General features: G+C 34.9%; 1 protein-coding gene across 2 annotated transcripts in view; it reads left to right on the top strand.

Annotated features, from left to right (window-relative positions):
* WDR26 (WD repeat domain 26) overlaps positions 1 to 11,470 on the top strand; it is a 36,162-nt gene extending 24,692 nt beyond the window's left edge. For both annotated transcript variants that reach the window (XM_055581976.1, XM_055581977.1), the window contains exons 9-14: positions 1,331 to 1,450; positions 3,357 to 3,502; positions 3,790 to 3,868; positions 4,138 to 4,267; positions 7,783 to 7,968; positions 10,741 to 11,470. In XM_055581976.1, coding sequence (XP_055437951.1) covers positions 1,331 to 1,450; positions 3,357 to 3,502; positions 3,790 to 3,868; positions 4,138 to 4,267; positions 7,783 to 7,968; positions 10,741 to 10,766 — 687 coding nt within the window. In that variant the 3' untranslated portion in view covers positions 10,767 to 11,470. The remainder of the gene's footprint in view (positions 1 to 1,330; positions 1,451 to 3,356; positions 3,503 to 3,789; positions 3,869 to 4,137; positions 4,268 to 7,782; positions 7,969 to 10,740) is intronic.
* The last annotated feature ends 3,325 nt before the right edge of the window (positions 11,471 to 14,795 follow it).

The raw sequence follows: 14,795 nt of genomic DNA, 5'->3' as shown, positions 1-14,795 counted from the left end.
CGGACATTTTTCGTAAAAGCAAAAATCCTCTTCAGATGTCTTTTGCTTGGCAAAAACAGGTACTAACGTAGATCTTTGTAAAAGCCAAGTGGTACAAAGCAAACTTTAAAAATTCTGGGGATACCTGTAATGTCCTCATACTCAAACAGTCCTGAGCATAACAGAGGAAAAGACCATTTCTGCCTTCAGAACTTACTGTAAATAGAAAATGCTGAAGATTCAGCTGTTGCATATGTATTTGTGTTTCTAAATTTTTTTTTTACCCATTTATATTGCACAATCTCAAAAGATCGTGACTTGAGAATAATTAACAATATGGGGGAAGGGTTTAAAATTGCTGAATTTTTTTTTCTTTTTCAGTGTAAGGAAGACATTCTGGTTTTTGTGCCCTCTTTGCTTTTATTACTTGGCCCCATTTCCTGATCATGCACCCTTTTTGTTTTCTTTTTTTTTTTTTAATTTGATTACCCATTTCTCACAGGAAAATTATGCCCATGTACTTTTTATTATCCCAAGGGCAGCTCTAATCTCTCAGATCCTGTTTCTAATCCATGAACAAAATGGAATCAAGACTAGATTAAATGGTATGTGTCTACCTTCTAAGTTGAATAACTTAGAAAAAATAACAGGAGGATATCTGAGGGTTGTAACCAACTAAATAGTCTTACTTAGTTGGAAATGCTTTAAAATGACTATGCTAAACAGTACAAATGTCCTTCACTCTTTTCTGTTACTTTTAATTGAAATAAAGTTGTATATCAGAAAAATAATTTTTGTTTTCCCATTCTCCCTTCTACATTTTGAGCTTATTGGATATGAAATTAATGTAATTTAGACTGCCTACACTCTTGGCCTAGAGTAAGGGCATAGTTTTTCTGCCTATTAATCATGTTCTTAAGGAGTTGCTAATTGCATGAACTACAATTTTAGAATAAAATAAAGAACTGTGAACTAAGGAGAAGTGAGAACTCAGAAGCAATAGGTATGTTGTGCTGGGCTTTTCATCATTGTACTTGGGGAAAACTACTTGTTTTAATTTATGCATGTAATTGATTTAAGACAAGAGTTCTGTTTGAAGTTTATCTCATAGCTATTCTTTGAATCACCTATGCCAGGCTTGTTTGACTCCTGAGTTTTTTCCAAGTATTTAATTTCTCTTCTGAATGCTATAGTCTTGTTCTATAAGGCCAATTTAAACAGTTTACTTTACTAATTAGGAATATTAAACTAACCAGATATCCCAGTTACTATCTTTTTTCTGTTTTTTCTTTATACATTCCCTTTAGAGGAATATCTTGAAGATCTCATCCACAGTTTTATTTCCTTGTAGACGGGAGAGCTAAGGACAAAAATGAGCCAATCTCATGAAGACAGTTTAACAAGTGTGGCTTGGAATCCAGATGGGAAACGCTTTGTGACTGGAGGTCAGCGTGGGCAGTTCTATCAGTGTGTGAGTATTTAGTGCCCTATTTCAGATGCCTACAAATTTACTTAAAAGCAAATTCAGTTTTGTAAAAATAAAGAATTCACTTGACTTGATAACTTTTATAAAATATATGAAAACCCACTTGACTGTCTAAGATAAACACTGTCCAATAGAACTTTCTGTGGAATCTTTTTCTGTTTTAAAAACACATTTCAAGTGCTTATACAAAGTATAGGCTTTGAATTTAGTGAAACATTAAAAAAAAAGATTGTCCTACTAAACATTTTGTTCTTATAAATAAGTAAGTTTCTTATGTATAGGGACAAAAAGTTTAGTATTTAATTCTTTGGTGGAGAGGTCTTTAGCCCTTTGGATTTTTTGTATCTCTCTTGGCCTCCCTCCCCCCACCTGCCCCACTCCCCGAAAAATGCTGTATTTCATGAGGAGACTGACTTTTAAATATTTGAGGAATAAAAGTGATGATGAATGTTGCCAGGAAACTTTCCAGTCTTTATTTGAGGTGTCTTCTGATCATTACCTGCCCTATTAATCTTGGAGTGTTGGGATAATAAAAGTAAGTAATAGGTAAAACGTCTTATGACAAAGTAGATGATGATACAAATGCCGTGTCATTACTCTCTATTATCTAGATTTCATGTCTCATATCACTGCCTACCATGGTTCCAGTAGATACTTCTAGATTTATTTATTTAAGACTAAAGTTAAATATCATAACGCCATCAAATCATTCAGTGTAGGTCATTTATCATAAAAACTTTTATGTCGCCATTACAAATTAGTTTCATAAGCTGACTGCAAGACTCATGGAATCTAGTGTGCTATTATCTCAGCATGGTTGTAAGTCATTTAATTTTTCCCCAGTTGTCCCAATACAGTTTATTGATACACCCCTGATTTTCTTTTAAGTTATTTAAAGTGGTCAGTACCATTATAATATACTAATTTAAGCATTTTATGTCTGGACTTTCTCTCCATGGGCTAATGCTGTACTTTCATTGATTGATTGATATAATCGACATATATTGTTACATTAGTTTCAGATGTATGACATAATATGATCCAGTATTTGTATGCATTACAGAATGAGTTCCACAATAAGTCTTGTTAACAAACATCACCATACATGCTTACAAAATTTTTTTCTTATGATGAGGATTTTTAAGATTTACTTTATTAGCAACTTTCACATATGCAATACAATATTATTAACTATAGTCACCATTTTGGCATTGAAGCCATTAGTTCTTAATTCCCTGGATTCAAGGTGGCCTTGTGTGTTTCTGCTGACTTTGCCGTCCCTTACAGTGCTTAAGCCTTCAAGGGTATGTGACTTGGTAGTTCCCTAACCTGTAAAAATAGGATTGCCACTCAGAGCTTTGAATGTTCAGGAAGATAATGATCCTAAGAGCTTTGCTCAGTAGAGCATGTTACAAACTTGGTGATTTTTTTTTAAAACATCGTAACAGATTCCTAAGTTCTGTACAGCTATAATTCATGTTAGTTATCTTTTTCCGTATCACAACTTCTGAATATTATAGTACAAATCCCAGTATAGTGTATTTTAAAGGGATGTTTAAATTCTTTTCCAAAAGTTGTGAGCCCTTGAAACTTAAGGATTCTTTTCTTTCTTTGTATTTATTGTATTTATCTATGCTTGATAGAAGGGAAGATAGATTTACTAAGATTCTCCCCCTCCCCTTAGGTATTGTAATGAAATTTGACTTATATAAATTTTGATAATTGAAAACACTTAAGGAACAATTAGGTTGCAATCAGTCTCAGGAAAAGATAGATAGTACAAAAAGATATATTAAGAGATTCTTTTGCGGGAAAAAAAAGATTCTTTTGGTTCTTTGTTTGCTTTCTGAGTGCTGTTCTGTAATGAAGTTAATAGTAATTTTCTCCTCAGGATTTAGATGGTAATCTCCTTGACTCTTGGGAAGGAGTGAGAGTGCAATGTCTTTGGTGCTTGAGTGACGGGAAAACTGTTCTGGCATCAGATACACACCAGCGAATTCGGGGATATAACTTCGAGGACCTTACAGATAGAAACATGTAAATATACTTTATATCCATTAAACAACAGTTATCTGATTTGTATTAAAAGTGTAGTAGAAATTGCTTCTTCAAAAGAAGAGTTGTTATTTTTATTATGTTTTTGGTTTGATAGGTAATTTGGGTGGATAGTCAAGTGGTGCTTAGTAATTATTAACTCAGATTCTTTTTCTTGATTGAAATATAGTATGTAATAGTGATTACAGACTTAAATTTGTTATATTTAAGTAATTTGAATGTCTTGATTCTTAGTATGTTGGTTTTGACAAATTATTTTTTGGTTACAGAGTACAAGAAGATCATCCCATTATGTCTTTTACTATTTCAAAGAATGGCCGATTAGCTTTGTTAAATGTAGCAACTCAGGTAAGTTTATTAACATAATTCTCAGGAAAATTTAGCTTAGTTAAAATTTGTGGGTTTTAGTATATATAAACAAATATTTTTATGAATTCTTAGATTTTAATTCGTGTGTTTGATCCATGTTTATAGAGTCAATTGGAAATTTTTCAGGACATTGGCATTTTGCATAAACAGAAAATGGAAATGTTCATCAGGCAAATGCATAGTCACAGATTACTCTTTAAAATTCTTTTGTGTTAAGAATAAATACCTATATTCTCCTTTGCTTACAGGGAGTTCATTTATGGGACTTGCAAGACAGAGTTTTAGTAAGAAAGTATCAAGGTGTTACACAAGGGTTTTATACGATTCATTCATGTTTTGGAGGCCATAATGAAGACTTCATCGCTAGTGGCAGTGAAGGTAAATTGTGTCTCTGTTGATTCACAGATATATACAGATGGACTGAAAGTTCTATAATTCTCTCAATTTGTAAAGGTAGTTACGTCTCCAAATTCAAGATGTTAAATCAGAAATTGTGTGAGTCATTTATCCAGTACACTGTTGATTTCCCTTTTCTTGAAATGATTTGAGTCCCTCCTTACTGTCACAGATCAATAGTGCCTGTTGTGGCTGTGTGGAAGTGTGTTTGGTGCATGTGTCAAATCAAGATTTAGTTAAATCATTACTCTTTTGTAGGTATTTTTCTTTTCATGAGATTTAACAGTTTTCAGATGTTAATAGTATCTTAAAAATCAAGGTTAATTATGTTTTACTTGATCTTGGACAAAATCAGTGGTTCTTTAATGACCGAAGAAAATAATTTAGATTTTCTTTGAGACCATGGGATTCTTACGGTCTCAGAAAAGCTCAAATTATGGAATTAACTACTACCTTTTTTAATAACTTACTCTGGTCTAATAACATCAGTATATCAGGCAGGCACGTGCCTCAAGTAGTCTAATTTAAAACAAATTGTTTAAAATATGCAAGCACAAATAAGTGAGGCAGTATTAAAAGTTGCTGTACATTTTAAGGTAATAGAAACAAATAATGGCAGATGATTGAAAATTTTCTTTCAACACATTTTCTTGAGTACCCACTTTGCTGTTCTAGTACTGTAGCAGCAAATTACTTAAGTCATTTTTTAAAAACTGAATCTAGTTTTCCAAGGTAGACCAAGGAACTGGATTATGTTGGTGAACACTTGGTAATGTTTGGTTACTGTGTGAGATGTTTCTATTTTCCCTTTCTTGAAAAAAAAAAAAAAAAAAACTGATCTCAGTAGAGAAGAGGATCACAAGGTGACACATGAGTTTTTCCTTTGAGTATAAGGTGTATTTAAGGATTGGGACAAAGAGACATTTAGAGATTTAGATTTTTCACATGAAGCATATGACTTCATTCTTTCTTTCCCCTAAAAATGTCATTCAGATAAGATTAAGAAAAGAGAAGAGCGGCTTGCTAGGTAACAATTGGGAGTTCACTTCTTTCCCATCAAAAAATCTTTTTTATCTGTTAATGTTATTTTCTTCTAGATTTTCCATTGGTTTCTATTTGATATGATTTAAACATATTAAGCCTTCTATATGCTTTTTAGCTCCTCCTACTCGAAGATCCTTCCCCATGCTCTATTTAATCCTTCTCCTGATGGGGTTTTTTACCCCTCTTAATTATGCCTCACAATCGTGTGTGTGTGTGTGTGTGTGTCCAACTCTTTGTGACCCCATGGACCATAGCATAGGTTGCCATTTCCTCCTCCAGAGGATCTTCCTGGCTCAGGGATAGAACCCACATCTATTATGTCTCCTGAATTGGCAGGTGGATTCTTTACCAACTGTGACAATCCCCTATACTCTTTCTAAAAATAATATGTGGCCTGGAAGTACTTTTAAAAAACATGTATTGCCACCATTATCCCTAGTGATGCCAATCTTTTTTTTTTCCGGCCCAAACTAACTTTAGAACTAAGCCTGATGAATAATGTAATTAAGCCACATTATATTCCATTTAGGGCTAAAAATGAAACATAACTGTGAAGGAAACAGATTAGGATTCTCATGACTCAGGTGGTTTAGAATGGCTCTAAAAATGTTTTCAACACCAAGTGGTTGTAGCAAATATGCTATCTCCCAAGATGTCCACAGTAATCCATTCGTTGTTTATTTGTAAGAAATATATTCCAAGAACTTCCAAACCCCCCAAATAATGAATGTCAATATAAGATAGAGCAATAGGAAGCATTTGCCCCTAAAAGTTACGCCATTACTCCAGCCTTTTCACTGTGCTGATAATAAAGAGAAAAACTTATTTTTTCCTCTGCATTGGCACTGGATTCCTTAAAATGATAAAAGTAAGCAGAACTTGATCATAAGGCCTGTCATTCTGACCTTGACTGCTCAGATCTTTCTTAATTTTTGCTGCATATTCAATAAATATCCTCCTTGGATATGTGTTCACAAAAGCATTTTTCATCCAGATTTCAGTAGGCAGATTTCAGTTGGATTCTCACTTTTTAAGAAAGCCTGTAGTCTTTCTTTGTGGACTTGCTCTGTCCAAGGGGAAGCATAGCTAGTCTGGGCATTTTTTTTTTTTTACTTTTGTTAGTTTTATTTTATTCAAGGAAAATTATTTTCAAAAATGACTGAACAACAAATACCTTCTAGGAAAGACAAATTCTGTACTTCATTGAGTTCCTTTTAGCTTTCGCTTCCCATACACAAAAAAATGTTCAACAGTGGTTCCAACTTTTTATCTTTTTAAGTTTTGAAACCAGGGCATGTTCTTCTACCACATGTTGATTACCTGTTCACCACTCTAAAGTTTGCTCAGTTGGCAGCACATCCGCTGAAAGTTCCCACATTGATCATGTATGTAACTGAGTGACAGCTCTTCAGATGGGACACTTTTCTAACTCACCGTGGGGTTCTGCTGTCTGTTCAAGAACCATCACTTACATTTAGTTAACTCTTTATGGTAATACATGGTGTTCACTGTGTGTTGGACTCTGTTCAAAACATTTCTTCATATACAGACTTATTTTATCCTCATAATATGATGAGGTAAGTATGACTCCCCATTTACAGAAGAAAAGTTGCAGGGGGTGGGAAATGTGCCTAAAGTTACACAGCTGGTCAGGAACACAGGGAGGATGTGGATCAAGCAGTCTGACTCGAGAGCCCTTACTCTGAACCACTACTCTGTACTAGACAGTTGTTTCATTTTGTTTTTGAAGATTAGTTTATCCAAAGAAACAAAGTTGTTGGGGTTTTTGGTTTTTATGGGCACTTAATGAGAGTGTAAATAGACTACACACAGTCATATCATGATACAGCTGTAGGACAGCCGGCTAGCCTCTCAAGTAAACACGTGAGCAGGACGTCCCGGATTTCAATCCCAGTTCACCGTTTACCAGCTGTTAACCATGAGGAGATTGCTTACACTTGCAGTTCTTCAGTCACCATCCACAAAAGGGATAAGCACCACCTCCTGATGGTGGTGAAGGTTAAATAATATAGTTATTTAGCACCTAAAACATTGTACACACTCAATATTTAGCTGTCATCTTAATTGCCATATTTGAATTTGGATACATTGCTTCTCTTGTCACCTCTGATTTCCATAGAATTTATCTTCATCCTAGATTTCTTTATATTCAAAGGTCTTGACTGTGATTATACATTATGTATTACAGAATATTGCAGATTCTGTGATGACTTGCAAGCTAGTTTGTCATTTTTAACAGAGGGAAAATGTGTATTTTATTAAAATTTAAATGGATTTTTCAAAAAATAATATGTTAAATTATTCACATTATTTTTGTTGTCCTTTCAAGTCTGATACGTTAAGTGTTCTGTAATGAGCAGTAAACTTAAAATCAATCAATTTTGTTAATCTATTATACTTTCCCAACTTTTTTCTGAATTACTGTTACTCAGATCACAAGGTTTACATCTGGCACAAACGTAGTGAACTGCCCATTGCGGAGCTGACAGGGCACACACGCACAGTCAACTGCGTGAGCTGGAACCCGCAGATCCCGTCCATGATGGCCAGCGCCTCAGATGACGGCACTGTTAGGATATGGGGACCAGCACCTTTTATAGACCACCAGAATATTGAAGGTAACCATCATACAGTACTGTGTTTTTTTCCAAATGAAACCTTGCCTTAATTTAGCATAAAGTTGTAGCACTTTTAGGCGGTACTTTAAAGTGTAGGATATAATAGATTTTCTCCCTCATTTAAAGATTGTACACTATATCTCACTGCACAGGAGTTTAATTAATCTAATAGGCAACAGTATTGTTTTGTTTTAATGATGACAGTGGTGAGAATAAGCAGGAATATGCCACCTCATTTACAGGCAAGTTAGTATTGCCACTTTCAAAATCTTCCTAAAAATCTTCCTTCATTAGACAAGAAGTATTTTATACTTCTGTGCTTATGAAAACTAGCTAGTATATGAAATTTTAACAACTTCAGAATGATCTTGCTTATGGTTTTATCCTTACAGATGAGTATCTGTTAATACCATGTAGCACACTAGCATGAACTGTGCATGATGGATAGAGAAAGAGAATGGAACTAGAATTCATCGTGTACCTATGTGCCTAGTAACCTGCTAGGCCCTTTATATGGACTGTCTTGCAGAACATCTTTATAGCCCTGTAAGGGAAATGGAGACGTGTATTTGTCCTCATTTCTGGAGTGTGAAAACTGAAGCATGGCAAGACTAATTAACTTGTAGAGTGCTACCAGGTCTTCAAATCTTAAGTCTGAAAGGTGTTTTCCATTACTTTCAGATACCAGAAAAAAGCCCAAAGCCAGAAAGCTAACAGTTAAGGACATAGCTTAATTGAGCAAGATATGCTAGAAAGAAGAGATAATGAGAAATTTTATGTAAATGACTTACCTGTTCTTTTTCAGAGCAAAAATATTTAGTTTGCTTAAAAGGGAATAATTTACCTAGAAACGGATAAGCAGTGTGTCCCGCCTAAGTGTTTTTAGTAAGAAAGATGACCAGCTGCTCTCAGTTATGCTCAGAGGAGGAGGGTTGTCAGGGGAGCACAAATGGCTTAAAAGCATGTTCTCTGTGCTTTTATCTGTATGGTACGAACTGTACCAGATCTCACTGGTAGGTGAGGATGTACAGCCAAAGACAAGGGTAAAAAGCATGTAGGTACACAGTTCAAGAAGTTGGAAAACTACTCTTGAGTTATTCAGAACCTTCTAGGGCCTTTTTGTATTTGTAGATCACTACATGACATGATTTCACTAACATACCTCTGAAATTAGCTAAAAACAAAAATCTTGTATTGATTTCCTGTTGTGTGTGTTTGTTTTCCCTTTTTAGGTTTCAAGGCCTACTCATAGATACTTTAGATATCTATAACTGAGATTATATGTGATTTTCAAATTTTATTAGTCTTTGGAAATTATTTCTTCAAATAAACATTTGATACAAAGAACTAGGAAAAATACTAGGTATATAGTAACAGATTTACCTTGTAAGTAGATTTATTTTAGACATAGCTTTAAGGATATGTTTGTGCCTTTTCACTACAGTGAAATAAGAGTTGCAGTGCTATTTGGTAATTTAATTATTGTGGATACTCATGGTGGATGAGACAAACAGTCCAGTTGTAAGAACTGGGTCAAATTAAGCAATTTTCAATTGTGCTTTGCAAATAGGTATAGCACTAAAAGATTTTCATTTATACTTACAATGGGAAAACAGCTTCTTTGTAACTAGATACTTGGTTACATGCCTTTTATTAAGGTATCCTCTGAGTTCTTTTTCCCCTGCTCGAAAACATTTTCTCTAATTAATACCTGTTTGGAATAGACATTTGGGAAAAATGTAGATGAAGCTAAGGAAATGGCATTCCAAAACCATATGTATCCTAAGATACTATAAGTCATTTAACTAAAAATACTTAAGTTCCAAAAAAAAGAATTGCTGACCTTTTATTATAAGTAGCAATCCATACTGCATTTTTTTTTTTTTTTTTTTTTGAGGACTGTATAAAATGGAATAGAATCAAGTACTCATACATGCTACAGCATGGATGAACTTTAAAAACAATATGCTATGAAAGAAGCCAGACACAAAAGAGTACCTACTAGGTTCTATTTATATGAAAGTGTCCCAAATAGGCTAATCTGTAGAGAAAACAGACTAGTAATTGCTTAGGATTGTTGATTGACTTCTAATGGTGATGAAAATGTTTTAAAATTGATTGCCTTGATGGTTGTACAATCCTATGTGAATATGCTAATAACTACTGAATTGTCCAGTTTAAATGGGTGCATTGTTGAGTATGTCAATTATATCAGTAGAGCTGTTAACACATTGTCCTTCACACACACACACAGAGTAGGGTAATATTGCAAAGTTTCAAACTGAACCACTAAAAGAATTCAATATTTGGATTGGACAAAAAAGTTTATTTGGATTTTTCTGTAAAATTGGGAAACTGAACAAACTTTTTGGCCAACCCAGTACATAGTTACAATGCAGTTCTACCTTGGACTGCCAGGTGTTCTTTCTTCTCTTCTATTGAAAACTACCATAAAAATGTTTCCACTCTGAGTAACTATTTCAAGATTTCTTTTTAAAGTATAAGATTCCAATATGATGATTCACTTGGGTTCTCCAATATTCAAAATAACCATGGGTTTAGACTGTAATATGTAGCCTAAGATGTGATAACACAGTTTTAATGATCATGATGAAAATACCAAGAATTTGCCTTGATGTGATTGTTTTTTAATGTTAAGATATTTTGTGATGTCTTGATGCTAATTTCAAAACTTTCTAACTGATAACTTTTTTCTCCCCCTCCCCTCTTCTTCTTTTCCCCCAATACACATTTCATCTTGTCTTCATTCAGAGGAATGCAGTAGCATGGATAGTTGATGGCGAATTTGGAGCAGACGACTTCTGTTTAACTTAAAATTAGTCGTATTTTAATGGCTTGGGATTTGGTGCAAACAAACATGATTGATAGCTGGACTGACATGCTCGTCATGAAAAAAGAACCATTTCTGAAGCCCGATTGGGGCCAAACATTTACACCTTGCTTCATAGTAACCAGTTGAGATGAAGCACGTCGTTAGAACGTTGTTGGACACCATGTTGAATTATCCCCCCATCGGTTGTGAAGAACTGTGCTACATTCAGGCTTACCCATTGAACTCAGTATATATATTTTTTTCCCTCCTGCCTTTTGTCTGGCAGGATACCATTCTTGTTGCTCTTCTGTGTAATGAAGTTTAAATGCTTGTTTGGAAAACTTTATTTAACAGTTTAGAAGGCTTGATAGAAAGAGTGCATTAGTCTGAAGAGTATACATTGGATAGGAAAGAATTTCCTTCTTTTGTTTCTCCAAATCTTTCCGCCTTATTTAGCTTGAGATCTTTGCAGCTTGGTTCATGGAGTCTAGCCTTGCCCGTTGCGCAGTATATACTGATCCAGATGATAAACCAGTGAACTATGTCAAAAGCACTCTCAATATTACATTTGACAAAAAGTTTTGTACTTTTCACATAGCTTGTTGCCCCGTAAAAGGGTTAACAGCACAATTTTTTAAAAATAAATTAAGAAGTATTTATAGGATTAAAGTGACTTCATTTGTATACATTTGGAATCTAAACCAGCTAAAAAAGAGTTTCCTTTATGACTTAGATATGCAGTATAACTGATGCTCTTCTGGAATACCACATGAGACATGGTCAGAAACAGTACTTGGAAGGACATTATACAGAAAATTCAGAGTAGTGCTTTGAAGCTTTTCCCCCTTTTGTTTTATTCCCGAAGGAACATCAGTACCTGATCTTGAAGAAATTTAAGATTCAAAAAGAGAATTTTTAATTTGTACCAATATGAGAGATCAGTAGTCCGTATAAGTTTTCAACAAAGCTTGTTCCAAGTTGCTCTCAATTTGGGGAATCATTTTGGTGTCATCTAGCAAGAGAGTAGAAATCAACAGATATAACCACTTTGGAAGTTTATAGTATAATTGAGCTTGTTAGAAGAATTCAGCAGGTTACAAACAAACTGGGTTTAAAACCTCATAATCATTTCTCTAATTGCCCTTAATATTTTGACATAGGGATACATAAATTTAAAGACTATTTCTCCTCAGTTTTTCAGATATTGCCATACTGAACCTCATTCTAAACTGGTGCTGTGGGTAGTGTCCCTCTCCCCTCCCTTTTTAGTTTAAGGAAAGGTTTCCTTCATGGAAAAGCACTTTTGAGAATTTCACATTTAAAATATGCCAAAAGCCTGATGTTCACATTGTGCTTTTAAAATCCCGTAACAGCTGAGTACAACATACTTAGTCTCCTTTGAAATTCCCTCCCCTTTTCAGTAGAGGATGAATATGGTGGCCATAGCTGTTACATTGAGAAGAGTGGGAATATCTCTAAAATAAGATTCTGGTGAAGAAAAAGTCTTAACGCTGTTTCCTTTTGACCCAGCCAAATCTATATTATTTACCATGAGCAGACTTCTTCAGGATCCACAAAGAAGAGAAGAAAGGCTTGGATGTCAGGAGTTCTTCCTTGGTGGGTGGGATGGGGGTGGGGGGCCTTTAACAGGAGGGTAGCAGGGAGAAATGGTCAAGTCAGGGAAGGGGAGAAGAAAGAAAAACACAAATTGGCCTTAAAATAGCTTGGATTCTCCCAGAAGCTCATAGTAAGAGGAGATGACAGATCGTGGTCAGCAGATTATTTTATCAAATTGGTAATGTAAAAGATTTCTTTAAGCTCCATTTTGCAGAGACCACCACTTAGAGAATCAAGAATTCCTGTTTTGATATTTCTAAGTTAAAATAACTATATGTTACAGTTTATCTGGTACTTCATTTTTCCTAACTAAAATTACTTTTTACTTTAAGCTTGAATAAAATCTTCATTGGTAACTGTATATAATTAAGTGGCAACTTCTGTTTACCTCAGTACAGTTAAATCCATTCATATTTTAAGTGATTCATGTATACCCTGAAGCCATTAATTACCCCAATCTCTGTGGTAACATCACTAACAAAATGTGGGCATAGAAACTCTACAGCTGTTTACAAATTGCATTACAGTGTGCCATGGTACATTTGTAACATCCGCTGGGATTTGTGCCTGTTCAGGGGCAATTTGGCACTCAGAGTCTACTGTCCTTCACCCAACCACCCCTAGATCTGAGTTTTCAGAGTGCTTCTGAAGTACAGTTTAAGAACACTTTAAAAAAGTGGAGGCAAAGGGAGGCACATTTTACAAGAACATAACTCCAATAAAACGGAGTAACAACTATGCAAAGGTTTCTGTAAGCAGCTAGGTGAGTTTGTGTTCCAAGTCTGTCTTACTTGGCAGCTTCCTACGTATACCGGTACTTGGTGGTGCCAACTTGCTGTAAACGTCTATTTCATGCATGTGCCGTGCAGTGACTGCTAGAAAGGTGAAATAAATGAAGAAACCTAGGACTTTGTGGTACAAAGAACCTGATGGCAGGATGGTCCAACTCATAGCTGTCAACTGAAACCTCTGTGCTGTAGTCTCTTTAGGCTTGAGGTGAGAGTATTTTCAAGCCAGCTGCAAGATACTAACAAATGTATAAACTGAAAAGTACCAATACTTTTTGCACATAGATCAAAATACAGTGGAGAATTTTGGCTCCAAAAATCAGGTTAGTAGGCTCATTTCCATGTGCTTGAAAATGTTTTTGTTGTTAACTATAAATCAAGGGCTAGAGCACGTATGAAATTAAATGTCTTTTTCCTCCAAATAACTGGTTATTAATAGTACAGTGTTGGATTTGGGGTTCCTAAAATGGGTGTGTGGGTGGTGAATTAAGAGTAGGGAATTAGCTGGGAGGGAAGACGCCCTCAGTTTTTATTTCTGTATTTTATTAGTGTTAATGCTAGCTACACTTCTGTTACTGGCCAGGTAAATGTTCTATTTAACCAGGTAAGTAGTTTAAACAGAGGAAATTTTGTTTGCAAATGCCCCTACAAATTGGCCCATTTTAGTGGGTGGGAGAACAAAAAGGGATTACCTAACTTTAACTAAAACGACTTGTCAATATTTTATTAATCTGAAATCACCCTAGTAGTAATTTGGTGATTTTTATTATTAGGAGTGTTGTCCCTGTAGAGTGGCATTCCATGACATTAATAGAAAACCCTTTTTCCCCACCCCTCCCCATCTTGAAATTCTCTTTTTTAGGTTCCTGCACACAAGAACTGACCCTAACACCTCTGCTCACACTGGTAAATATATCTTAACATCTCTTGAAAGGGAAATATCCATATCAGTTTCTTTCACAGCAGAAGAATGACTACTTTTGAATGGGGAGGAAAGAAGACATTTTTCTTAATATCCTTTTTGTCCCATATCTAAAATGTTTATCTTGATTTTGTTTTACTTTCTCATTTAAATTTTAGCAACGTTTTTGGGGTTGTTCCCAAAAACATTACTTGCATTTCAAAAACCATACCTGATTTAATATAAACTGCTAACTTTAAGAGAAGAGGTGAATTTGCATTTACACTTAGACACTTTCTAAAAACAGGGTGAACTTAATTGAAAATTTTCGGTGTTGTTAAGCTATTGTTATAGTAGCTGCCCTATAGTTGCAAAAACAAAACCCATCCTTTTATCTGCTTAATCCAGATAGCCTGGATTTAATGAAACTAATAGTATAAAAATGTGTGTGTGTGTGTGTTGTATCTGTATGAGAGAGAGTACTTAATAAGTCCTAGAAGCAGCTGTTCTGGGTTCTTACCAATTTTACTGAAAGTCTCGTGCACATGTGAAGTGCCCTCTCTGAATTAAGGTTTGGTTGATATTGGTATATTTTTATAAAACTAAAATTGTGTCCCCATCTTTAACTTAAAACCTTTTCATCATCAGGGTCAATGTGCTAAAACTGAATCGGAACATTTTTAGGCAC

The sequence above is a fragment of the Bubalus kerabau genome, chromosome 5 (assembly GCF_029407905.1).
Source record: "Bubalus kerabau isolate K-KA32 ecotype Philippines breed swamp buffalo chromosome 5, PCC_UOA_SB_1v2, whole genome shotgun sequence".
Taxonomy (NCBI): Eukaryota; Metazoa; Chordata; class Mammalia; order Artiodactyla; family Bovidae; genus Bubalus; species Bubalus kerabau.
The sequence above is the reverse complement of the archived record's forward strand: the minus strand, read 5'-3'. Positions and strand labels throughout refer to the sequence as shown.